At 40.4% G+C, this 27,454-nt stretch overlaps 1 protein-coding gene across 1 annotated transcript in view; it reads left to right on the top strand.

Annotated features, from left to right (window-relative positions):
• Positions 1-27,454, top strand: part of syne2b (spectrin repeat containing, nuclear envelope 2b) — a 121,491-nt gene that overhangs the window by 56,691 nt on the left and 37,346 nt on the right. The window contains exons 62-94 of the mRNA XM_067480370.1: positions 97-241; positions 391-591; positions 1,095-1,354; positions 1,777-1,936; positions 2,975-3,130; positions 3,814-3,954; positions 4,347-4,523; positions 4,854-4,991; positions 5,131-5,316; positions 5,400-5,513; positions 5,673-5,825; positions 5,911-6,027; positions 6,160-6,297; positions 7,200-7,334; positions 7,982-8,053; positions 9,119-9,217; positions 11,303-11,377; positions 12,864-13,040; positions 17,000-17,212; positions 18,400-18,483; positions 18,874-18,980; positions 21,022-21,133; positions 21,405-21,539; positions 22,682-22,840; positions 23,313-23,507; positions 23,812-23,913; positions 24,051-24,170; positions 24,320-24,520; positions 24,615-24,788; positions 25,279-25,392; positions 25,893-26,086; positions 26,172-26,304; positions 26,398-26,625. Of these exons, the coding sequence (XP_067336471.1) occupies positions 97-241; positions 391-591; positions 1,095-1,354; positions 1,777-1,936; positions 2,975-3,130; positions 3,814-3,954; positions 4,347-4,523; positions 4,854-4,991; positions 5,131-5,316; positions 5,400-5,513; positions 5,673-5,825; positions 5,911-6,027; positions 6,160-6,297; positions 7,200-7,334; positions 7,982-8,053; positions 9,119-9,217; positions 11,303-11,377; positions 12,864-13,040; positions 17,000-17,212; positions 18,400-18,483; positions 18,874-18,980; positions 21,022-21,133; positions 21,405-21,539; positions 22,682-22,840; positions 23,313-23,507; positions 23,812-23,913; positions 24,051-24,170; positions 24,320-24,520; positions 24,615-24,788; positions 25,279-25,392; positions 25,893-26,086; positions 26,172-26,304; positions 26,398-26,625 (4,915 nt within the window). The remainder of the gene's footprint in view (positions 1-96; positions 242-390; positions 592-1,094; positions 1,355-1,776; positions 1,937-2,974; positions 3,131-3,813; positions 3,955-4,346; positions 4,524-4,853; positions 4,992-5,130; positions 5,317-5,399; positions 5,514-5,672; positions 5,826-5,910; positions 6,028-6,159; positions 6,298-7,199; positions 7,335-7,981; positions 8,054-9,118; positions 9,218-11,302; positions 11,378-12,863; positions 13,041-16,999; positions 17,213-18,399; positions 18,484-18,873; positions 18,981-21,021; positions 21,134-21,404; positions 21,540-22,681; positions 22,841-23,312; positions 23,508-23,811; positions 23,914-24,050; positions 24,171-24,319; positions 24,521-24,614; positions 24,789-25,278; positions 25,393-25,892; positions 26,087-26,171; positions 26,305-26,397; positions 26,626-27,454) is intronic.

The following is a 27,454-nucleotide window of genomic DNA, read 5'->3' on the forward strand; positions in this document are numbered from 1 at the left end:
GCATGTTTCTCACTTGGAGATGTTCCCTAATCGTTAGACTGTGTGGCCGTTCTGTACATTCACATTTCTTCTTTCCAACGTATTTCTCACATTAAGGTGTGCAGAACATCACATAAATCACATCAGGTGCCAAGAAGAAATCATCCAGAGTGTAAAGAGCACGGAGAACAGCCTCTTACATTTTATTTCTCAAAAAGTCACCTGTCTGGCTGACTGTGCTGAACAGGAGGAAAAGCTCAGAGTATGTAACAAACTGCTACATGTCCTTACTTGACCCAGATCTGTCTTTTTTTTTTTTTTTTTTTTTTTTTTTTTAGGAAAATTGAAGCTGATTGGTCATTTTTACAGTCTCCACTTAATCTTACGAAACTATTGTTATACTACACACAGGCTCTGTTTGGGGATGTAGAGTCCCTTCTGAAGCATCTGGATGAGCTGAAGGAATGGTGCCCAGAGCAGAGCTGTCGCGGAGGCAGGGAGGCCGCTGTGACTGCTCTCTGGAAGCGAGCATCAAGACTACGGCGATCCACACAAGAGCTACGAGCTCGTAGTACAGCGAGGGTCAGAGAATGGAGGGATATCACCAACAGTGTAAGTAAAGGCCATTACAAGCATTTTTTTAATATTTTTTTCGTATTTAGCTTCACATGCACTCTCACTTCAAATATAGAAATATTTCTAAATGAAAATCCTATTGTCATTGCATTGGCTGGTGCAATGACACTTCCTCTGTGCTTCTATTTAAACACAATGAAACATTCATTCTTAATTAACAACTCAGATTATTCACTGTCCTATTTATTGTTGTAATCTATAGCAGATATAAGTGTTAATACTTTCCATAGTTAAAGGTGGTTTGTTTTCTATGGGAAGGTAAAGACTTCACATCAGTATAAGAAAAGGGTTTTTTTTTAGTACCACAGGTTTAAATACTTGGTGCTGTTATCAGAATAATATTCCCGATATTTTTAAAACTACATTAACTTTATTGTAAGTAAAGTTTAAGCAGTTTGTGATATAAGAATGATATCATTTTATTTACAGTCACTGCAGTGATATAAGAATTTAGAAAAAGTGTGCATTTCCTCCCTTAGGTGGAAAAAGCCTCCACTGTCTTGGAGCAGGTTGAGGCAGAGCTTCCTGTTGACTCACATAAGAAGGTCTCCACTGAGGCTCTTCATGACCTGCTGCAAACCTGGGAACAGTACCAGGACAGACTGGACTGCGAGCATCGATCACTGTCTGCACTGGAACTGCGTGCTGCCCGGCTGCTTGGTGTCCCTGCCCACTTGGAGAAGGCTCCTCCCACTCCACTCTGCCAACAGCTGCAGGCGATGCAGGCCCAATACGCGATGTAAGCTGTTTTTTTGATGTGCTCTGCCTGCCCTTATTGTGGTTTTCTATAAAATATCCTTGTCTTCTCATATAAAAGTAGGATGTCATCAAATCATCACCAGCAATTTCCGAAATAGCATAAAATGCAGGAATTTTTAATACGTGTAAAACTTCAGGAAGACCTTCATTTTTCTTTTCATTTTCACTTTCTAGAACTCTTATGCTTTTCTAGTAGCTTTGTTAATATATAAATGAACATCTTTCAGTAATTCTTAGCTATTTCTTAGGCAACATTTAGGCCATTGACACAAAAAACTCAGTTACCTATAAGTCCTTTTATGCCTATATAAGCAATGCACACTCTCAACTTGGTGCATTCAACGTAAGTGGCTATGGAACCTTTACATAGATTGTTTCATGTACAAATTGGTGTTTCCACAGTGTGAAGAAAAAGAGCAGAGAGGGTTTGGAGGCAGCCAGACAGGAGCTGGAGGAGAGAGAAAAGGTTCGCGAAGAGCTGCAGTGCATCCTGAATTGGCTGGAAACCACAGATGGTCTTCTGGCTGAGATGGAGCAAAGTAACAGCGCACAGGAGCTAACGGTGGGACATTCCTCTTCTTAGACTACTGTTAATGAAGGTTACATCATACCTATTTTTGAAAAATGTCCTTATTATTTACAGCTAGGCAGTGGTGCATTTAATCTTTTTCATTTTGCTCATATTTAGTCCCAGTTTGAGGGTAAAAGCCAATACATTCATGGTAAAAACAAGACTGTGGGCACAAGTGTAGACAGGCTGCTATGTTGCAAGCTGCTGTCATTAAACCATGAAGCACCTTACGCTTATAAATGTCCCTTATTGGGACACGCGGAACTGCATTCGTGTTCATGCGTTGCTCTTGCTAAAAATTTGGAGCAGGATGTTTGAGCAGTCATTTCTTAAGTGTTTACAGTTTGTGTAACTTTAGAACAAATGATTTATTTCGACTGCTCAACAACACAGGGATTTAAACTAAAATGCAAACAGGTTTTTGTCAGCGACTAAGGTAACCTGTATGCATAGGACCAAGTCAAAGGGCACACTATTATTCCTAATAAATATTATCACAATGTCTAATTTATAATGAATCTATTTCGATGCACTTAAGTAATCAGGCTCAGGAAAGCTGCTCTCTTAACTGTAGGTTTCTCTTTGAGAACGCTGATTTCTCAGCCATGCGTATACCAGGCTTCCAATTATCTTTCTACAACAGTGCTGCAGGCAGGGCAAGTAATAGAGTGAAAGTATAAATGAAAGGAGAGATCATTAATGCAGCAATTATGTCTCTTAAATCCTGTCCATCAAAAGTGTCTGCTAAAACTGAAACTGGATGTTTTAGCAGACATTGCACTGCTCTCTATCTGCCACTCTGACACACACAGTTTCTCGGTACAGCTAGTGTGCTAATGATGTGTGTGTGTGTGTGTGTGTGTGTGTGTGTGTGTGTGTGTGTGTATATATATATATATATATATATATATATATATATATATATATATATATATATATATATATATATATATATATATATATATATATATATATATATATATATATATATATATAATTTTTTTTTTTTTTGTTCCTCTGTAATTTCAGGAGATCCACACTCAGCTCTACACCCAGAAGGCTTTGCTGCAACACATCAGGGAGACCCTAAAAGCAAAATACTCCGACATGTACACACCGGTGCCAGACGAGATCGATGGCCAGCTGCAGGGAGTCACACAGTCACTGCAGCAAGTGGAAGTAAAGGTACACAAGCCTTGGGTGATATAAAACTGAAAAAAAGTATTGATTCATGAGTGAAATAATGTTTTCAGTAAGTAAATAAAATAAATATCTTAAGAAAAATTAAAGGACACTATGTTCAATAATCAAGCAATTTCAGGCAGGCTTTCTGTAACACAGGAAGAGCTGCTCAGGCAGACAAAAGCGATCAAGAAAAGGGGAAAAAATGTAAACACTTTCATGTAGAAAGACACTAGATGTTTAAGATTCAACAAGATAAATGGTAAGATAAATGGAGGAGGACCCCACCAGTTCTTTTCTTCTTTATATAGAAATATTTGTATATTTGAAGCGAGAGTGCATGTGAAGCTCATATTGGCATAATGCTGAATCAAAGCTTAGTCTTTTGGTGTAAACCTCTTCATCGTACGTCACACAAGAGTAACAAGTAACAAATATAGATCTATGATATAGAACTTCATGGGAAGCATCCAGTGATTTTTTCCTTTCGCTTTTCTTAGCATAGCACTGTCTTGTGGCCAAATTAAAGAGTTTTAGAAGTAGGGAAAGAGGATTATTCATGCAGTATTTGCAGAGATGCTCAACATCAAAACATATCAAAAAAATTCTAAAACGTGGTCTGTAGTCCTTACTCGGATACTTGCTTCAAGCTATAGTTATGTGTAACTTTATTATTGTTCTGCCAGTTGGGAGAAGCTGTGGAGAGGAGCGGTCCTGTCCACAGGCTGGGGGCAAAGCTGTGTGAAATCCAGGCTGGCTTGAGGTCAGTTCAGAAGAGACTGGAACAGAGAAACCCCACAGTGATTGAAGCTAAGTTCACGCAGAAGGTGGGTAATAGCATGGAGTAGCTCATCTTTGTTGGTAAAATTCTGCAATCTGGTTTTTTACTGTACTGCACTATTTTGTTTACTATTTGGATCAGATTATAACTGTTACACAGTGGATTTTTAGAGAAAAGTAAAGACAGAAGTAATATATTTTAAACGAGTAACATAATGTAAACAGTCAATTTAGGAAATGCTTTTCAGTTACACAATCAAATAGGAGCATCCAGTAAGAAGCCCAGTTTTCACTACAGACTAGGCCTGAGTCTGAATTCTCAAGCTGTTTCCAATTCATAGCTGCTACGCTGGCAGGGGTCAAAGTACAATTTGATGTCTGAATACATGTAAATAAATAAAAACTACTACTCTTCACATGTGCCTATGTCTGTGCTCAGCGTGTATGGGATGAGCTGGATGTGTGGCATTCATGTCTGGCAGCGCTGGAAGGGGACATGCAGGACTTAGAGAAGCCTGAGGACACCTTCATCCTCACAGAGAGACTGGTGGAGGTCCAGCAGTTTCACTCGAAACTGGCCAAACAGGCTGAGCAGAGGACCACTCTGTTCAGCAAGGTCAGAAAGCCTTCAGTTTCCATCTGCACACCCTTTCACATTAGAAACTGCTAGTGCTCAATGTTAGCCTTATGATTATTGAGTTATTGGAGCTTTGTTTGGTTTCAAGCAACAGCGAGGATATAATTTTTAAATCACCCAGCCTGTGTATTAAATAGTTGTTTATACTGGTTATTTTCCATCATCACAATGTCGAAACAAAACATTCGTTTTCCCCTCATGTACAATTAATGACAATTTGCTGTATCCTTCATATACCGTGTTTTGCAGTGTGTTGTCTAGTCTTACATTTTTTTGAAGTATTAAACTATTTTTTGTGTTGCTGGTCAGATCCATACATGGCTTCAGGAGCATCAGGAGATGATCAATAGCTCTAAGAGTTGGATGGCTGATGCCCAGTCATGGCTCGCTGCTCCCTATACCTACACCACCGCAAAATGTCTGAGCAATCATGTTCAAGCTTTGCAGGTTAGTTCACGTTACTGCGGTTTGTGCACTTTATACCACCTAATAATCATCATCTAATTTTCTATAATATGCGAAAAGATGTTAATTGTTTGATGGGTTTGTACTGAATGTTAACTACAATCTCTACCTTTTGTTTCAGATGGCGTTGAATGACTCGGCACAGATCCGAACCACACTGCAGGGCTTCAGTTCAGTCCTACAAGAAATGTCACAGGTTTGCGATACCACGACTCTCCAGGAACAGCTGCTCGAAGCTGATCGCCAGGTGGCCCATGTTCAAGACAGCTTCACCACTCCTCTGTCTCAGCTGGAGCACGCTGCTGCTGTCAGTCTCACCGTCCATGTATTTAAGTTTAACTTATTTTTGCTCATGCACGTTTTAGTCAAATAACATTTCTTGAATTCTAGGAGGTGGAGGCCATTGAGAGTGAGGTCAAGCAGATGGAGAATCAAGTGGCCGAGATCAAGACATTACTTTCAACTCCAGAGAGTTTCCCCAGCCCCAGAGAGGAAAGCCTTAAGGTGAGATCAGAAAAGCAAGCATCCTTTTAATTCAGTATTTTATAAAAAAACAATTGCAAATGCAAAATGGTGTAAATTTGCATTAGCAGTAAATATAAAGAAATCTGGACTGGATGTGCCCACCATTTTCTGTACATCTCAATGCTCTTGTGTGTACAGGCGATTGAGCAGAGGATTCAGTCCATGAGGAGAACAGTGGCTGAGATTCAGAAGTGTAAACCAGGCCTGTGTCTGCCAGAGAAGTCTGAGGAGACTCTGTCTGTCTTTGCTGTAGTGGACCAACTCCAGTCTCTGCTGCTAGAATTGGAAAAGGTCAGTCACTCAACCAGTGAATGTCAGACTGGTACAAAGGAAAAAGTGACCTTGACTGAACCTTTTGCTTTAATCTCTTTTGCAGAAGGTTCCTGCCCTGTTCATCCAACAACCTCCAACTCCAGTTCAAGCCAAAGCTTTATCAATCCCGCAGTTTGCCTCTCAGCCCCAGCTCCTGAAATCCACTTCAGAAGAGGCTGAGGTAAATGTTTTTTAGAAAAAGATTTGGGATAAATATTACTATTGACAAAATCATGTACACGCAATAGCAAGAATTGATAGTTTAAAATGAAGAATAAGTTGGTAAAACAAATGTGCTTTGTGTTCTTCTTAGAAGGAAGAATCAGAGCAGGGCCAAATCAGAATTGCCCACGTGGAAGAGGATGTACTAAAGCGATCTGGAGCCGCACTGCTGACCGTGGAGCAGACCTCACCTGAACAGAGATTGTCTTTGACCTCTGACAGCACTCAGGTAAGAGAGCCAGAGAACCATTCTTCTCTCTTCTCTTGCTAAAATAACAACACTGATGGATGCTGCACCATTTTATGATTATGAACGTGTGATTTGAATATCAGATACTCACCCTGTAGTCTTAGAAGGTGGTTCTTAAGTTAGTTTGCTCCTTTCTGGTGTGGTAGGGCAAAGTGTAGAGTGGTTTCCCTAACAAGCATGGATCACCCACCCTTGTGTCATTAACAAAATGTACTTCACCTAAAGTTATTGTTTGTTCGTCCCTGCATGCTTAATATTACTAATTTTTCAACTGGAAATATTTTTGACTGTTAAAAGTGCAGATACTGGGACATCGTGTTTATTAGCCGCAAGATATTTTTCCATCTAAATATTGGCCATCATGTCTCCCTCCCCAGGCAAATTTCTCATGAATGCATGCTGAGCACTCAAGCGGACTTTTTTTTAAATTTGTAATGAAGATCCCAGAGTTTATAGATGCCAAACAAATCATCACATGACATGAAAAGAGTAGCCGATTCTTTACAACACACATCAAATATTTTAATCTGACCTATATTGTACCGAATTTTGCTTCTGTAACACATCCTGTGATGACTTTTAACAATGATTCATAAAACAATTTTTACCACATCTTACTTAGTCTATGGGATAAATCTTTACCAAATGTAATTTTATTGAGTGGAAAGTTTTCTATAATATCTCAGCAATTAACAATCAGACACTGAAGAGGTTATGTACATTATAGCTGCTTCTAATGCAAAAAAAACAAAAAAAAAACCCAAACTAAAAATTATCAGTGGCAGGAACTGTGGTCAATTTGCAAGGCAGTGTCCCAGATGCACTTTTAACCTCCCCCTATTTTCTGTGTGACTCTGCACATGAGCGTGTTTCCATGTCAGCAGCGGGAGCATCAAGGCGTGCTCCAGGCTGAACGAGCTGGAGAGAATAAAGGGAGTGAGGAGCAGAGAGTGGAAGAAGGTGGAGGAGGTATTATGTGGTGGCTCTGGGATGTTTTCCTGGGCACTTCTCCCGAGGTAAAGAAGATTGAGACCTGCCGTAGAAAACCTTTCACTATTGTTCACTATTCTCTGTTCTGTCCTTTTGGTCATCTTCCCCCCCCCCCCAACCCAGAGATGCTTGTTACCCAAGGTCAGCAACATCTAATTTAGATGGGAGGAATTTACCACTCTTGATGATTTCTAGAAGTACTGTATTTATAGGAATAGTAATATAAAGTTCAACAATTCTTTTCCTGTAGATTATTAAGACAATGGAGACCATATCACTCATCCCGATGTTAGAAATCCAAATAATCTAGTTATGTTATTGATCTAATCTCTGACAATCTTTGACCTGGGTCACTCTGCTCTCCACATCACTGAATTGTTTGACTCTCTTCATCTCTACTTCCATCTCCCTCATCATATCAGACCCTTTCCTGACCCGTAATACAATCACTGCAGTTTCCACTTCCTTTATTTTCGTCTTCAAACCTCCTGCATCCCTGTTTAGGATATAGTGCTCTTCCTCTAGATGGCAGTATCAAACAGTGTTTGTAATGTGTAACTGCACCGTAGAATCTGATGAAAGGTTACTGACTGTGTTTTCTCTTTAGACCATTTATCATATTAATATAGTTGTTTTTAAAGACTATTTTAATGCGTGTCGTTGTTGATGCCAGGAACCTGAAGTCTCAGAAGAGACTGACACTGCCACTGGACAAAGCACAGAGCCGACTGGAAACGATGAACAGGTAACTGAATTATTTAGTGTCAACTGCTTGGTACTAAACCAAAGAAAACACCAGAATTTACAATCAATTGATCCTACTAACAACTTCTGGATGTGTATCAAAAGACTTACAGTAAATACTGGGTAGGGAACCAAATCCCCATCTATCCTCAGCAAGTACACTAGTCACCTTTGTTTGTTTGCTAGAAATCACAGTACCCAGCTGTTTTTGAAAAGCAATGTATATACAAACTATGATAAAACTATTGTTACACTTCCACTAATATTGATGAACCTGCAATTTTCTCTGAAATAACTCAAAACTGTAATAAAAGAAAAAAATAAGAAATGAAAGAAGACTTTGCTTTAGATTTTTGACTTAACAGAATATCTCTAATAATACAATAGGCTAAAGTAAACAATATGGTGACTTGTCTCTAATTTATATAAACTAAATGAGTGTGATGCTAATTGCAGGAAACCAGTTGAAAGATCACTGTAATTTTGATTATTTATGTTTTCTAAGAAATCTGTCCGAGCTATTTTCCTTTGTTATTTAAAATTACCTGTTGAATCAAAAATCAATCCTTTTTTTTTAGTCTGTGTCTGTATATTTTAGCTATGTAAAAGATGTCTGCAGTAAGAACAAACAGAAAATCAATTTTTCATCTTTTTTGTAGGATTTGTTGACACCAGTGAGAGGTTTTGGTGGACTTTTGTTTCTTATTAGCAGTTGCTTGCAGTTGTGTGATTAGCAAATCTGAGATTATCCCATGATGTTCTGTGCCAAACCAAGTGTGTCAATTGCAATGTCAGTTTTAGGGTTTTGTAGTATTAATATCAACACAAGAGTCATTTGTTTTATCATTTTTTCAATTTTAATTTTATACAAGATGATGATGATAATAATAATAATAATAATAATAATAATAATAATAATAAATAATAATAATTGTTGTAATGCTATTATTTAACAGTGTGTAATAATAACTGACTCATCATCTTGTTAAAACCCTCTAGAGTAAATGATCAATCCATTTAACTGACTCACCTGACTGATCTTCTAACCCTGCTCATGTTTCTTCAGGATGTTGAGGGCCTCACTGACGCCCCAGAAGCAAGTTCATCTGAAGCTTTATCACAACCCCTGGCCACAATCAGAACCCAGTCGCAGTCTGAGAGCATGGTAAACACAGCCTCGACCGTAAAAGTCTCCAAGTCTGACTCTGGGTCCCAGCAAAAATGTGTAGTTTCCTAGAGCTAGAACGTATTTAATTTGAACTTTCTTTCTGAATCTAAGACTAGAACTACTTCTAGAGTTACAAGCAAAGCATCTTGTAGAATAAACCGTAGGCTTTTCATTGTTTTTCTGACACCAATCATAGAACCACCATCCTCTTCTAGAACCTACGTTATAAATCATTGTATTTATCCTAGCGTGTACTTATCTGTAATCTTCTTGAATAAATCCTTGAGCTTTTTCTAGTCTGTATTCCAGAACATAATCTGTAACGTGAGCCTCCTCTTCTACCAAATCTAAATGAACCAGCTGTAAGTTAGCTCATGATGTTTCTTGAATCAACTCGAAACATGGGACATTCTTATTTGCAGACACAATTTTTGAAACTTTTTCTTTTTTGTACAACTTGTATAAAAGTATCTTCTTGTATTCATTTGTATAATTAGAACTACCTTTTTAAAAATATTGAAAGTCCTAGATTTCTCTAAAGTCAACACTCTATTCTCGAGAACCATCTTATTTTCATACAAATAAACCTTGGGACCCCTGATGTCTTCTAGAACAAAAGCTACAACATGGATTTTCTTTTACAACCTGTTGTAGATCTCCCAGTCTTCTCTTTGTCTGATGACAAAATGCGTAACGGCCACTAGAATCAACTATAGATTTCTAGATCTTCAGAGTTCTTGCTGAACAAGTTCTGGAACACCCGGATCTCCAGACTTCTCCTCAAGCACAAGTTTCAGGGCTTCTAGAATCTTCTTGAACAAGAGCTGGAACTTGTGTTTCTTTTTTTTTTTTTTTTTTTTACATTTTTTTTCCTTTAAAGAAATTTTAAAATATTCTTTCTAGAACAACCTTCCAGCACCAAACCTAGCTGCCCAAGTTCTTCCAGAGATGTATTACTTTTAACCCTCAGTGCATTTACATGGCAGAGAATCTCAGATATTGGTTTGTAATGTTCAGAGTTTTGTTTACCTTCGACTTTAGATGGTTTATCTGTGTTACTTGTTGCATTATGAAACCAAAGCAGTGGATGAATCTACATGATTTAAATTCTTAGATTTATTCAGTTGTGTGCTAAATATGCACTTTTTCTTATTTTTAATATGTATTTACTTATATACGATTACTGAGCTTTTTCTGCCTATTTGGTGACACGTGGACACCAGTGGGATGTGGTTCACCATCACACAGCACATTGTGTGGAGTGGAGTTCAAGGTGATGGTTGCTATTTTTCCAAAAGCTGAGGCCAAACCGATGGTGGATGGTTTTTTAAGAGTCTGTAATAAGCTTTTGCATGGACCCTGATTCTAACGGGTTAATATGTTTTGATATAAGGCAGAAACAAAGTGTTCTAATAGAGATATTTTGTGAACAATGTTTTATAATGTTTCATATAGGAAATGCTGAGTTAAAGTAGCTCATCTACCAGCATCTCCAGATCCTATATGTTAGAATACAGGGTTTGCCTGCTTATATGCATTCACCTTTCTTTTTTTTTTAAATTACCATAAGCTGAACTTTACAATAAATTGTTGTTTACATAGGTCATTGATGGAGTAACTGCTCAGTCACTCTCTGACAGTAGGACAGTGAGGAGACTGATACTGCAGAGACAGAATTTAAAAGCTGCCTTTACTCTACATCTTTTAAAATGTGTCTTTTTAACTGGCCATGACAGTGCACTGGTTTGATATAACTGATTAATACGCTACTCTTGGCAGGTGAAGACCATGTAACTCCAAATAATCAAAAGAAGTCTCTTACTCTTGTGTTAGACGGCTCATTTTTTATATTTGATAGTCCAAGACAAGTACACTAGGAGTGAGAAGCAGACAGTTTTGGAGATACAAAGTTTTCACCTGAAAGCAGCGATACTGAAATGTCTTACATCACAATGCGTGTGCTGTTCTACTACAATGTTCCACTTTTGACTTTCCAGTGTGTCTACGTATCCCCTCGAGATTACAAATACAAATAAACCCACGACAATGATATACTCCTCCGTCTCTCTTTTTCTGTGTCAGGAGCTCATGAAAGGACAGAGGGGGCTTGCATGGAGGGGGAATGACAGCCACCCAGAGCGGCTGAAGACACACAGAGTATATACACACACACAGCACACATACCTGTACAAAACCAGTGTACACTTGGTGAGGAGACCACTACGTTTCAAGATCAGAAATCTCTGAGGGGACAGTAGTTTTCTGTGGTCTCAAAGCCCAGTTTTGAAGAAATAACACGAGCTGTAATCAACACACACACCACCTCAAGTCAATAAAACATCAGCAGAACAAACACGGGCCTCAGAGCCTCCCACCTCCACGTTCAGACTCTGCAGCAGAACATGACACTCACTGACGCCGTCCTCTTCACCCTCTTAACAGCACAGGAGTGGAGGCAGACGTACGGCCTGGAGTTGACAGAACGGTGTCGCTGTCAGCCAGTTTTACAGTGGTTTGATGTGGAGACTTTACTCACACTGGTTTCATTTGCATTATATTTTGGTGCATTTATATTCAGCTTGAGCCCTGGAGGAGACGGGGGAGCAAATTTGGAAAATATGTTTGAAATTAGTGATTCGAGGGCCAACATTAATCATTAGTGAGACGAATGATTAGTGGAAGTCCATTTGTTACCTAAATGTAGTCATCTGCAGTCAAATCAATGATTTGTGGCCTGGAATCACTAAAATGTGTTACAAAATTAACTAATTATGTGCATTCAATACAGTTTCATTCTAAACTTTGACCTTGATGCATTGATATACTGCAAATTGTGGCTGGTAAAAAAAACTGAAGAGGAACAATTCATTAAAGAAACAACTAAAGTTATTTCAAGGTAGTAAAACTAAAAGTGAAATAAGTTTTCCTGACTTTGTACCTGACTATACTTTCACAACTAGAGGCCTCTTTACTTTCACATTAGACGTCATCAAACCCAGGTGAAGCTTTCAGTCACGTGATTAGTGCAGACACTGAAACAGGTTTGTTGACTCTTGGTGTCATTGGTAGTTTCTTAGCAACCGAATGCCGGGGACTTTTTTTGTGAATGAACTTGGCATTTAACAAAATAGTTCATCTTAAAAAGTCAACAATCTTTAAATCTAAAGTTTTCACATGATTGACAGCTACAGACTAAATCCACAGCTGAATGAGGAAGTGTGAAAGTGTGTGTATTCTGTGTTTAGTGATTACTCAGCTCACCCGGCCCTCAGTCTCAGCTCCACCCCTGCAGCCTGAGGCCTGTTTGCTTTCACTGTCCTTCCGTCTCACTCGTCCTGTGGTTAAGAGTCGCTGTCACTGGAGCCCAACCATCGCTCCAGGAAGTGGTTTCGGCTCCAGGTGGGTGGAGCTGAGAGGGACATGCAGGCGGAGGCTGAAATTGGCTTTGTGAGAGCTTGAATTACACTTAAGTATTAATATAGAAAAGCAGGAGCTACGACCTGTATTGGTAGGCTCAGCTTTAAGCTACAGTTTGCTTCAAAGCCATTTTTAGCTCTTATCTTCTCTCTCTCCCTCTCTGCACACTAATTCTGTAATACTGGAGCAGGAAGGCTCAGCCAGGTGTGTTGTGTTTGTGTCACAGGGGCTGGAGCAGCCTAGGTTCCAGTCTGGGCACTGCCCTAGTCAACGCGCCCTCCATGGATTCCTGGATAGAGTTGGCCAGCTTGAGCTGTGGCTCCAGAAAGCCCAGAGGAGCCTGGTAGATGCCAATTCACCTGCCATGCAGGACAGCGTGGAGCAGCAGCTCCTCACCTGTCAGGTAGGCCCCCTCCCCTCCAGGTCAAAAAATGTGGTTCTGTTTAAAAATGTTTAGATGTCTAGGCCACGAATGACAGTTTTATTTAAACATGAAATAGGCATTTACAGTCAAGGATTATTTCTCTGTGCTGTTTAGCGGTAACCTTTTTCTTTCCAATGCTCGTCTCTGTTTTTCTATTAATACCGTGAATTTATATTTTGACGCTAAAGGGGCTTTGAGAAAAAAAAAAAATCAAAGCATTATTTTGCCACAGTGGCTATGTATGTCGGATTTAACACTACTAATCTGCAGATGATAAACTCTGAGCTTACTGGACTTCTCCCTGTGTCTGAATCCTGGGAAAATAGTTATTCATAAAATTGAGTGTCTGAAGCTCAAACCATTTTTCAGTTTTAGTCTTAAAAAATACTATGTATATTTTCTTCTTTTGTTTTCATTTGTCTGTTCAGAGAATCTGGGTTTGCACTAAAAGTAAGTAACAGGTAGTGGGGCTGCTGATATTTGGGCTAAACCAAAGTTAGAATAATGAAAAGTGTATATGGTGATGAAAGTAATGCTGTTTATAATGTGTTTAAAATGAACAGGTCTGATTTTTAAATGTGACTCAGTTTACGAGAAAAAAAAAGGGGATTTCACTTTGTTTTTAAAATGACAACAAAAGTTGGCTTTATTTTGTTTTCTATCTGTTTTTTGGAAGCTGTGCAAAACTTTCCACAGTAACTTATAAACAGAAGTGGACTTTGAGAATATGGATCGTGCACAAACAATGAGCTGGTTGTTTACGTACGAAACACTGAAAATTTTCCAGCTCCTTGCAAAAAGCCCAGGAGAAGAGCCACCGGAGCTCAGTTGCAAGGCAGTCGTCCACACACCACAGTGTCAGTGGTTCAATTTCCGGTCCCTCCTGGCTATGTGTCGGAAGTGTCCTTGGGCAAGACGCTGAACCCCAATTAGCTCCTGGTGGGTCGGGTGAGCACCTTGAATGGCAGCCACCACCATCAGTGTGTTTGCGTGTGTGTGAATGAGAAGCAACATGCTATATAAGCCATTCTGTCAATCATCTGGTGAGTTTACTAGTCACTACAGAGTCCGTATTTCATCCAAACAGCTGCTCTTATGTTATATTATTAGTTTGTTTGGAATCAACAGAAGCTCTAACTCAATGATTTTCACTGTGTGACAAAGCAGTGACCTCATGAAGTTTGAAAGTGCTCAAATGACAGTGACAGTGACGGTGTGTTGTTGCTATAGGAGCTGCAAAGTTAAAATAGTTTTTCAGTCTGGGATCATGACCGTGACCGTGCTCCTCCTCCTCTGTCTGTGTGCGTTAAGCAGCTAATGATAACAATGATTAGCTTAACAAATATTTCAAATTGCACAATTTGTGAGCAAGATACGACTGATGGGTAAAGTCATGCTCCCTATACCACTTCTTGCTCCATCACCAACGTTAAAAAACTGCACTCCGAGGATGTTTTGGAAGCTCAGAGGATGAAACTTCCACCGAGCTTGTTTGTTAGTCTGATGTATGATGTAAGAACTGTAGACAGCATTGTGCAGCGAGAAGTCAAAGCTCATCAGCTAGGAATGCAAAGTCTGTTAAGGACATGTTTACATGTCTGTCCCACAGCAGTGTGTGTTTGTGTGTGCGTTTGCCGTTGGATGCCATAGATTAGGGTCATAGGTCACTGATATGTTTGTTTTTATTATCTCAGTGCTGATAGCACAGTAGTGCAGGTAGTGACACCATTCATTTGTATTTCATATATCTGCTGTGTGTGGGCCTCTTTAATCTGCTGACTGACAGCTTCAGGATGAGAAGATCCAAACTGAAAGCATCGTTATAGTGGCATTAAGAAAGAAACAAACGCATTTGTCTTTTCATTAATATTTGCATAATTTACCACATATAATTTTCTTTGTACAGCCAGTTTTTTTTTTGTTTTTTTTTTGTCATAGCTTTATTGGCTGTAAAACATTGTTGCTGCTTTGTTCTGAGCTCTGTTCACTCTCAGATGATTTAGTGGACAGAGTTCATTCATTTCACTTGCTCCGATCTTATTGCCTCTAAGGTTTCCTTCAAGTCCACTACTGCAAGTAGGACAGTCCATTCCAACCACTGGTGGTGGGGAATGAAAAATGACTTTCAGCAAACATTCCATGATCAAACGTTTGTGCTGCTTTTCTAATCTGCGGAGACTCTCTCATGCTTTAGAAATGTATCAGTATTATGGTAACGCTTCAGTTAGTCATGCTTTGCAGCCATCATCTCCAAAACGAAAGAGTTGCAGACTCAAACTGGAGATGTTAACAGTTACAGTGCTGCTGCAGCTACTTAATATGTTGATTTATGTCTCCTTATATTGAAGACAGTTGAAGAGCATTAGCCAGGCAAAGCCTGTTGGGAAATTGTTAAATTAAAGAAATGATTGAACCATTCTCTGCAGACCTTGTGACCTAAATGACTAAGTTGAACATACAGTAGATAGACAAATGTTCCTTTCTGGAAAACAAAGCATGTTTCCACAGTTTTGTGGATTTTTATTCCTGCAGAATTAGTTGAAAAACTGCCTGCTGCTTAGATGAACTTTCAATTCTTAAAATGCATTGAGCTGCAATTGGGTTATTTGAAAGAAGGTGAGTTTCTAAAAAGTTTCCATTTTGCCAAAAGCAATACATACAGTCATGTCGTGTACATTACAAGTACAGTATCTCTGATTTATTTGCTGCCTCTGTTTGGTGATCTGCATGACTCATTTATGGCATAAAGGTCTTCAATAGACTCATGTCCTCACACGCTCTCCCTTTATGTCTTTACTCAAAGCCTTGGCAGGTTTGTTCCTCCTTTGATTCACTCCCTGTTTACCCTTGAGACTGTAACTTCCTTTAACGTTTCAAACTCATCGCAGAGCCACATGTCACTTTCGAATGAAACTGTGGGCAGAGACACGTGACTCTCCTATTCAAATGCACCACAAGCTCGTGTTTACGGGGATGTCTCAACTCATTCATGAACCAAATCTAATTTCAACATCATACAACATACAGTACATTTATACATCTTTCACAACTGACCTCATAATCTACTTTCATTGCAACCACTGGTTTTTAAAATAAGGAGAGCTGGAAACAAGGTGAAGGTGAAAATACAGGGGTCTAAAAAAAGTCTAAAAAGTCCAAAAGCTAAAAGCAAAAGCTAAATACAAACAAGAGTGTGACTGGCAGGTGAACAAAAGGATCCTGTCTTTAAATGTGAAAATCCCGAATTCTGATTGGCTGATGGCAATGAAAGAGGTCCTTAATACGTAAACAATACATGAGGCAACTCAAAATACTTTACAAAAAAAAGAACGTTAATGTTAAATGCATAAAACCAACAAACCTTCCTAGAAATTAATAAATACATAAAAACAAACAAAGCACATTTGCCAATACAATAAAGTTATAGAAAGTTATTGCTCGGGTTGTAAAAAGGCTGTAGAAAAAAGAGAGACATAACTGCCTGGATTTAAATATGTCCACACTTGGGGCCTGTCTTACATTTACATGTAACAAATTCCAGTGATGGCAGAGCACGTGGGAGAGTCAGGAGATCCTTCATGAGGAAGTAGTAATTAGTAGTAGTAGTAAAAAAAAAAAAACACACAAAGCAGGATTTTGAAAAGAAAAGAAAAAAGTCGATGCGTTAAATTGTCAACATTGCCCGGAATTGTTGAATAGTTAACGTGTAAGTAATGAAAGGAGATGCACGGATGGATTATTAAACGGGTCCACAGAGGTCAGAGGGCCACTGACCAGAGCTTCTGAGCATTACAGGGGATAAAAAACACTTCCAAAGAGACAGGAAAACAACAAAAACACTGACACAATATGTCAGAGAAAACTAACAACCAAAAGTGGACAAACATTATCCAACTGAGCGGGAGATCTGACACGAGCCTGTTTGTGTTCATGTGCAGGAGATGTTGCTGGAGATCGAGCAGAAGGTGGCGAGCCTCTCTTCACTGCAGCCGCAGGACGACATGGGAGCCGTAAGGTCCCAGCAGAAGATGGCTGAGCTGCTGTCGTCTAAACTGGAACTCCTGAAGGCCAACTTGGTGTCCTTCCAGCAGCTGCTACAAGACAGACAGGAAGAGGAGAGGACGGTCGGCCACAGAGAGTCGCAGGAACAGGTACACGCACAGTCTTTATGTGCAGAAACATAAAACTAATAGAACTTTTATCAGATCATCGTTTACAGTAAGCACAAACAATCTCACACTTGTTTTTGTCTTTTCCATGCAGGTACTAAAGTAGTTTACATGTAGTTTTGTACAGTGGTGGATGATGTTATCAAAAACTGTACTAAAGTAAAAGTACAAATACACAAACAACAATGTACCCTAGTAAAAGTAAACGTACCCAGTGACATTTCCACTTAATTAGAAGTACATGATTGATATTTTACGTAAAGTATTAAAAGTAAAAGTACTTTAAGGGGCTTCTGTAGCTGAGTTGGTAAGGCAGTAAACCGCGGAACACAGCAGGGCCAGCGGTTCCATCCCCGATCCCGGCTATATGTCAAAGTGAACTGAACCCCTAACAGCCCGTTCCCCTCCCAGTGCTGGTCCAAGCCCGGTAGAAATTAGGGAGGGTTGCGTCTTCAAGGACATCCGCCGTCAAAACTGTGCCAAATCAACATGCGGGCAATGATCAGCTGCGGCCACACTGAACTCACGGGATGAGACGAAAGGACCAAAAAAAAATAACCCAATTTAAAAGTAAAAGTACTTTACTATTTTTCTCCCATGTTTCTTTCTGTGACACGGAACCACAATAACTGTTCTGTCATCTCAGGAATAAGACACAGAGAAAATGCCTAGAGAGATGGACATAAGGTGAGGACAGAATCCTTTAACAAGGAGGAAATCTGAGTGGAAATCTCAAAGTATGATGAGGTATAAATGAGTGTAGCTGTAGTCACAGCTTTAAAACATGCTTTTGCTATTGACAGCAGAGCGGACGCTGCACATGTGTCAGAGTCACTCCCTGATAATCATTAACAGCTTTGCAAATAAAGCATTACGTGCTCACCAGTACCTCATGATTCAGTGATTTCCTGCTTGGTGTGAAGCAGGTTTGTTTAGTTTCATACTCTCGTGTGTTAAGCAGAACTATGTGTAGGTCTTTTGGGGTTAGGGCCCCACTCAAGTCTGCAGGATCTGAAGATACTCTTTTGTGTCAGTTTATATCATTTAACTACACAAAAAAGGTAAGAGGTCTTCAGGGTGTTGATCCTGTAACCAGTCAGTAGTGCACCAGCAGGACAAGATCTTATTTTATCTTAATAATGAATCTTTCTTCTCGTCTCTTCTCTAAGTTGCAGCGCAGCAGCAGCGTTCAGATGATCTTCTCCTCACCGAGAAACAAACTCCTCAGGCAGTGCAGCCTGCAGCAGCAGAAGGTCTGTAGTTTCAAATTTAAGCAAAGAGTCAAGTTAATCTGTAGCTTTAAAAAGGTCAAGACCTACAAACCTTAATGTAAAAGAAGTAGAATTTATTGATATGCAGGCTTCGTTTGAACTTTTACCATCCAGATTTGTTGAAATTTAAAAACCAACAACATTATTCATACACAAGAAGAGGACATTATATAAGTCAGCATAGTCATGTAACATGAATGCAAACGTCTGACAGACAGGGCGACAGAAAAGAACAAAGTGAAAAAGAAAGGAGAGAACAGAAAAGCAAAGCTGAAGTGAGACCACATGTACTCACAGCAAGCTTCAGACAGAAAAGTCTAAAACTCAAAGTGATATCTTTTCATCTACGTGAACGTCTTGTTGTGTGTGCAGGAGCTGGAGCAGGAGCTGACTGAGCAGAGAGCACTGACCCAGGCCATCTCCCGGCACGGCAGCAGAGCTCTACTGTGCAGCCAGGAGCCGAGGCAGCTGTCGCCACGGTGCAGTATATGGTCTTATACGAGTCATTGCTTGTGTCTCTACTCTGGGCTGAGTATTATGTCATGTGCACGTGCTTTGTTGTTACTTCGCACAGTGACGTTTCTCCCTCTTTTATTTAATTTTTCTTGTTATCGCTGTTTATTTTACTGCTGAAACAGAAAAGTCAGGCAGATTGATAGTGAACAGTTTGGGCCAGTACAGGTAAAGTCAAATGCGAGAATGAAAGGAAAGGTGTTCAAGACGGTGGTGAGACCAGCAATGTTGTTCGGCTTAGAGACAGTGGCACTGAAGAAAAGACAGGAGGCAGAGCTGGAGGTAGCAGAGCTTAAGATGTTGAGGTTCTCTTTGGGAGTGACGAGGATGGACAGGATCAGGAATGAGTACATCAGAGGGACAGCTCATGTTAGATGTTTTGGAGATAAAGTCAGAGAGGCCAGATTGAGGTGGTTTGGACATGTTAAGAGGAGAAACTGTGAATATATCGGTAGAAGGATGCTGAGGTTGGAGCTGCCAGGCAGGAGGTCTAGAGGAAGACCAAAGAGGAGATTTATGGATGTAGTGAGAGAGGACATGAAGTTAGTTGGTGTGAGTGAAGAGGATGCAGAGGACAGAGTTAGATGAAGGCACATGATTCGCTGTGGCGACCCCTGAAAGGGAGCAGCCGAAAGGAACAGACAAAGAAGAAGAAGAAGAGGTAAAGTCAAATGCCCTTTAAGGGTCACTCAGCATCAGCCAAAGAGGACACACCTCACATGACTTTTCACATCTCTGCACTGGCTTCCAGTAGCTGGTTCAAAGCTCTGGCTCCCAGCTACAGAGCTGCTACCTACAGGAATTCCCACATTCAGATCTACAGTCCCTCCCCCACTGCGCTCTGCTACCTACCACGAAACTCTTTAACTCAGTAGTCCAGTGATGGTGGAACAATCTTTCAAACTTTGCACGCTCAGCAGCCTCACTGCCAATATTCAAATAAAACCAATAAAAAAAACTAAAAGTGAAAACACAACTCTTTGTAAATCCCTATGTACTTAAATCTTTATAAAAAAATTAATTCCATGTGGTTTTTTTTCTTGCATTTGCATCTGATGAAACAGACACACTTCTTCTCAGAGTACTTTGGTTAAAGATTTCTCCCTGACTTTAATATTTTGCTGCCTAGTACCTCACTTCTTAGTCTCTTTGGATGAAAGCGTCTACATAACTACAGGTAAACGCAAAAGGGTTAAGAAAAAGATTAAGAAGATTCATTTCACCCTCAGATATGATACATTTTCTTATAAATTGTTTAAACATTTTCCAACCATGCAGAGACCGTTGCTGAAACATAATAATATTGATAATAATAACAACAATAATAAATATACATTTTTTTTTAAGTCCTGTTTGGACAGTTTCCAAAGAAATAGCACTAAAATCTGAATCAATCAAAATTAGCAGAGTCAGCAGACAGATTCTCACACACTCTCCAGCTTCACTATCTATAGGTTTCGTACTTTGTGCTAATGTTTGCTTCACTACATGATCTTCTTAAAGTAATTATGTGACGATGCCCCGGAGCTTTAAGTCCTTTTGTTGCATCTTTCCCTCCTCATATCTCCCCTCATTTCCTGCTTTGTAAAGACACATTAAATACTCCACAAAATACACTTTCAAAAAAACAATGCTGCTTGTTTCAATCATAAACATCTATTTATGTAAAAAAAAAAAAAAAAAAAAAAAAGCTGTCAGCATCTTGAAACAGGTCAAGTTTGGCCAATTTGTGCACTAAAAAATGACAAATATACTGCATATCTAAAGAGGTAGTTATGTACTGGACAACATACTGTATTTAATTTTTTCCTGTCTACTTAGTTTTATTACATCTTCATCGATTAGAGGGGACCAGCAGGGACATGCACAGACTCCTTCGGTCCACCATCAGGGGACAAAGACAGACAGGGCGACAGAAAAAACAAAGTGAAAAAGAAAGGAGCGAACAGAAAAGGAAAGTTGAAGTGAAATGAAGTGTTAATGTTCAGCTTTTTTCTCTCCCTGCAGGTTGGCTCCTGCTGGGGTTGATGTGGAGGAGGACTCCGCTCAGAAGAAGTGGGATCACCTTCACAGTCGGCTCCTGGCTTTGGAGCAGAGCTGGCTGCTTCCTCCCTCTGAGGTAAGGCCTTCTTCGTGAGAGCTGAAGTGCTTGATTATCACTTTTCAAATACAAAAAAAGAGGAAAAATCGGTGTTCTCACCATGCTTGATTATCACCTTCTTTGAGCAGTAGGCACTTTGTTGTGTCTTTGGTGTTATGGGAACTCCTGCAGGGCTTGATAAGAGTCGCGTGTGTGTGTGTGTGTCTGACTTTTCTTCTGATGTTTTTCTCTTTATATGTGGCAGCTTCTCACTATATGTGACTCTCTCTGTCTCGCTCTCTCTCTGAAGGTGACAGACTCATCTATGAAGCGTAGTGATGGAACAGCAGGAAGTATGATTGGCGCACAAAACCTGAAAGAGCTCCAAACCCACATCAGCCATCTGAGAGAGCTGGGACAAAAAGCAGCAGAGCCTCTGAATCAGGTGAGGAGCTGTCATCATGGCTGTTTATCAGAGAACATTCAGGTTGTGACATTTGACCCTCTGGACTTTAGTTGGCTTTGTGCTGGAGACATGCTTCCGAGGTTTGGGAAAACTGCAAGGAGCCGAAAGATGTATCGGAGGTGATCAGCCTTAGTTAAAGAATCCATCCTACCCCACTCTAATACTAGATATTAAAATAACACACCTCTATACAGTAGCTTGCGGTGTCGGTGCCCTTGATTTACTCACGGCAAACGCTGCATGCAGGCTCTGGGCAAATCCAGAAGACAGTGCATGTGCAGCTGCCATGTAATAACAGGATCTGCGAGAGTGGATCAGCTGATCATTTGCATCAGAGAAAATTGCAGTGCTACAGTTTTTTTAACATATTCTAGTGAGGCTAAAGTTGTCTCCTGTCTACTGCGACAGATAAATTGGGTATTGACATAAATTGAACAAAAATATTATAACTTCGAAATCCATCAACTTAAGCTGGTTTTAATTTGGAGAAATCATCCAAATCCACGCAGTCTGACAATATGTTCAGTTTTAAGTTGCTCCAGCTGTTCATTCAAGTAATTTTTACAATTAGTAAAATCTTTATGAATGTGCTATTGCATTCAACGGAATCCTTTTAGAGTCTGTGTCCATCACCTTCTCTCCGGTAATGTCCCAAAGTGACCGTGTGATGTAAAATGTCTCCATTAGAATTAAAAAAAAGAAGCGTCACGAACCGGAAGTAACAGGAAAGGGTCCTGCAAGGATGGTTTGTTAGACAAGACATAAATAACAAAAACACATCAGCTTGCTCTCTCCTTTTGAATGGAATCTGATTAAATTTAAAGTGAGCTGGAAATGAGACTCGGCCTGAGAGCTCAGATGGAATCCCCGTCTTGTTGTTTCTTTCATTGCTCACCACAGGACACATACTGTATTTTGACATCACACGTTACTAAAAGAAACACAAAACACAACAAAAGTGACAGAGAAGAGTAAGAGGAGAGTGATGCTGGAATGAGGCCTCCTCCTCTGGTTTTCCCTGATTCGGGTTCTTGAGAATCCAAGAAGTCCAGATTAAATATCTGTCTGAGTAGTAAAATTGAGGTTTTGTTAACACTGTGACTAACCTCTCTGAACCCCAGACCTCCTCTGTTGGTGGCTCCCATCAGATGCTGGACGAGGGTTTGTTTCATGTGCTGGACGGAGCCTCCTTGTGTCTGTCCTCCATCAACAACGTGCTGCTCTCACCTGATGGGGAGACGCATGATGAAGATGCACAGCCGAGGCTGCTGCAGCTGCAGGTGCTGCTCTTCACTGTAACATAAACACTCCACAAGGTTCACTTTCTCTAATTTGAAATGAAAAATCATTCAAAGTCATAAATAAGGTAAAGAAAAAGTAAGAAAGAATGAGACACAGTTTGTTTTTAATATTTAATTGATTCAGGTTACATTTTTAGTAAATATAATTTAAATTTTCTTTTGGACAAGATTAACATTATTGTCCCAAAAGAGCAAATATTTGTGCATGAGTACATAACATGAAGATGCAGACAATGCAAGACAGCAATCAGCACATAAAGGAGAAGAAAGTGGAGGCATCGACTTTGGTCACACATTTAAAAGAAAACAGTATAGAGATATTAATAACAATAAGTAGGTAGAATATTTTTTGCTGCCACTTAAACCTGAACAAGAATCAATTTACACCCATGTATAATCTAAATCAGGATTTGACTGCTGTGTTATAGTGGGGAAATCTCTATCACTTTAGAGTCTGTCGACAGAGTTGTCCACCCTCAGCAGTGAGCTGGTCTCTCAGGGGTCAAAGGTCAGCGGTGTTCTGGGGTCAGAGTGCGGTCAGCGGTGTGTTGATGACCTGAGCAGAGTCGTTCCTTTGGTCCAAGTTGCACTGCGCAGCAGAGAGATGGAGCTCAGGAACGTGCAGGAGGAAACTTCCAAGCAACAGGTCAGATCTCGTCACAACTGGGATATAAATGTGCGAGCAGGAACACAAACACACAGGTGTAGCGTGAAATGTTTCGTCCCACTGTTGTCTCACCGGGGCTGATGAGCTGTGTGACTCTTGTGTCACTGCATCACCTCCTCTACATAACACATAAGAGCCTGCCCTCTTCCTACCTTCCCTTCCCTAACTCATTTGTAACTGCACTCAATCTCTTTTTAGAAGCTTTTCTTTCTCATTCAACATAAAGGATTTGTAGCGTGCATGCGGCAGTTCACAGGATGTGTGTTGTCTTCATAACCAACAGAGAAACCTCAAAGAGTTGCATGCAGCCTTCACCTCTCACCAGTCGGCTCTTCACCAAAACATTAATGACTTCAGTGGGATGCTGAGACTTGAACAACTACAGGTGCTTTTGCCATCTAAATATTATCGATCTATCGATCCCTGTATCTATATATAGTGTGTCTCTCTATTTACATGTTGTGTTTAACGTACAGTCCTGAAGTCCTTATTTTTCACAGAGAACATGGGTTTATTTTCCAGGCTGTGGTTGAGATGCAGGAGCACCTCGAGCAGCAGGTTGAGCAGGTAACATCCCTGCTGAAGGAGGCTACCCAACAGAACCTGGCTGCCTCTTTCATCCACCAGGCCACACAGCTACAGGTATGCAGGGGGTTTTAGCCCAGCCTCAGGTGTTTAGACATTAACCCTGTTTTATTTAAGCGCTGAAGCAAACCCACTAAACCTACTGCTAGATAAGAGCTGATTTAGCACGGTTGGATCTCCAAAGTGCCTGTGATTCCTGTGTGCAGGGTGAGCTGGACACTGCTCTGGGTGGTGTTCGCTCACGCTGTGCGGAGCTGAGGAGCAGCATGGAGCTGCAGCAGCACTATGAGCGGCTGCTCCAAAGTTTTGAGGAGCTTTTGACTGTGGGCTCTGAACGCCTCAAACAGCAGCCTGACACCGAGCTCCTGAGCAGCACTCAGCTCCAGCAGCAGCTCAGCAGGCATACGGTCAGTCAATGGGAGAAAGGAAAGGATTGTGAAAGGATTTGTGATATTATGCTGTGGTGGTGTTTAAGAAAGTCTTTGAAATTTCTATTATCAGAAGTTCTTCCAGTTCCTCAGCCACCATTTTAGAGTCCTGCAGCACCTGACCAGGAGGCTCCCAGAGAGCACCCTCCAGAAGTGGGAGGGTATAGTGATGGGCCTACAGGATAAGGTGGCTCGACTCCTGCAGCATGGACTGGAGAAGGGGACAAGGATGCAGGAGACACTGCAGGTAGTGCATGAAATGCACTGTAACTATTAGCAAAATCACTAACAAATAAATGATTTAGACCCATGAGGCAGCATGAAACAAACCAATGAGTAACAGGTTGTCAAGTGAAGAATGTGTTCAGATATACATGTATCTCACTGTTTGCCTGCCTCCCACATAAACCTCACCGTTACAGAGCACATTTTTAAACCATAACAAAGCAAAGCAATTAATTGTTTTTCAAGACATAATTTGTGCATAAATAATAGTGAGAGTGTTGTAAATTCGGCTGCTAATGTACACAACAGTAAAGTCTTAAACCTTAACTACTTTATTTACTAATTTATCAGATTTTTCAGTTCAAAGAGATTTTGCCAAAATAATTTGTAACATTTTGAGATGTCATTCTGTGGACGGACGTAATCAGATCCATCAGGAGTGAGAAAAATTATTAAAAACATTTCCACTGACAGGCTTTTCTTCTGAGCCTCATCCTCTCCATCTGTTTTAGACGTGGTTACAGTGGGAGGAAGACAGAGCCTGGTCGGACTCCCTGCTGAGAAGCATCGAGACTTCATTTCCCAAGATGCACGGGGGGTGTGATTCTGAGGAGCAGATATTAAAGGTAATTTTTGTTAATGACATTCTTTTTGACCATAGGTAGATAATTCTGATTTACCGACAGGGAGCCAATCATGGACAGAGTGCATGTTCCATTCTGCTCATTCGGGGACATGGGTGCAATTCTCCAGGCTGTACTTTGGGCATTGCTCTGAAAACCTAAATAGTTCAATTAAATACAAGCAAATTGGTTGTTTTCTGTAGAGGTGCATGATGTTCCTTGACTTTGATTTGAATTATTAGACAAATGGAGACCTCCAACTAGAATTAATTCTGGTTCATATCCTATGTGGCTTTGTGTGGCAAATGTGTCTCATTCTTCTGAAATGGCCCACAGTCGGTGTTGGAGTTCAGCCACTGGCTGTGAAATGTATTACGTGTGAAGGTGGCATGGAGACTTGTCGTGCTATGCTCATTTGTACATTAATCAACCTCTGCTGTACAGGCTCCCAAAAAAGCTGAATGTCTGTGTTGCAGTGTTATGAAGTTGTGTTTGTCTGGTAGGAGCTGCGTGTTGTTCTGGAGCAGAACAAGGCGCGGCTCAGTTGGACCATGGAGACAGGGATCCGTCTGCAAAAGCTGGGCTGTAGATCAGTGGGTGTGTCCACCAGTGAGCTGGAGGCTCGCTGGAGATCTTTGCACAAGAGAGCAGAGCATGAGTGCACTGACGCAGACAGAAAAAGGAAGCTGCGAATCAGGTGGAAAATAAAATACAATTTAAAAACCAATTATTTAAAAAGTTCTTCAGATTTTACTCTTACATTTTTCCCACATTGTAATCAGGCTTCTTCATGACTCTGCTGTCGTCGCTGACTGGACAGCCAGGACCAGAGACCTGATCGACAGATGGCGTCAGCTCTCGGCCAAAGAGGAGTTGGATGTTGAACAGAGGCGTGAGCACTACCTCCAGTTCGTTGTAAGTATGAGTTGGATGTAAATGCTTATGTACAAGTCCACAAACCAACTGTATCATGTGCTAGCAGACAGTAACAAAACTGTGATGATTTAGGCTTTGACCAAAGAGTTGGAGCCCAAATCGGAACTGAAGGTGACGGTGATCTGTGCCGGCACCCAGCTGCTCCAACTGAGGGAAACAGACGTGGACCCAGACGAAAGTCTCGAGGACAAAGCTACTTGTCTCACTCTGTGCTCCATCAACTCCCTGATCCGACAGGTGGAGTCGGACTGGTCCAGTCTGCTGACAGATGTTCCTGTTGTCCAGCAAACTCTGCATAAGGTTGGGAGATTCGCTTTTGTAGTTTTTTGGAGCATTTATTCATTTTTTCACTTGTTTCTTGTTTTTAACTGCACTTTAACACAAACAAGTTCAAAATGCTAAATGGTAAAGAAAAAGAGCAGGATCAGCGACAACCAGTTCAGGTTATGTCATTTACACAGGGCACAAAAAAAAAAAAGAATTCATCCTTTTGTAAATGTCACAGGTTTTACCTGAATTCTGCTTCCCTCCTACAGAAGTTTGGTATTTCAAAAACCAAGCCTCAGTATTCCTGTCACCAATTAGTTTGAACATCCCCACTCTGCAGCACAGTGCCATCCCGAGAGGACTCTTGTTGGCCTTATTATTGGGAAACCATTCTCTCCTTCATCCATCTTTTTGTCTGGTTCTTACTTTCTCTACTTGCTTATCTTTCTCCTTCTCAATCTTTTTCTTGCACGTTCTCCTCTTCTGCTGCTTTTCCAAACCTCTTTTCTTCCTCTCAGCTCTCTTATTATCCCACAGTGCCTCTCATGTCTCTCCTTGTCTTTCCTTATCACAGTTTTGGTGTATTTTTCTGCTATACACAGTGATATTTCTCTTATGTCCTCCCTCAAATTTCGTTTAAAAAGTTTTACTTTGAAACATTAACTACAATGTTTTCAAAGTCAAACTTGAGCACTGACAGTATCAACCGCTGCACCTCCTCTGTGATCGTAAATAAGTTTCAGTCAGAACTTTTTGTCCTGTCTTGCACTTGTCTCTCAAACATTTCTTCTCGCACGACTTTGCTTTAATGTTTTCTCCTTGACTTGGATATTTATTCCTTCTACAATCCAATGAATAAATG

This window comes from Channa argus, chromosome 16, assembly GCF_033026475.1.
Source record: "Channa argus isolate prfri chromosome 16, Channa argus male v1.0, whole genome shotgun sequence".
Classification (NCBI taxonomy): domain Eukaryota; kingdom Metazoa; phylum Chordata; class Actinopteri; order Anabantiformes; family Channidae; genus Channa; species Channa argus.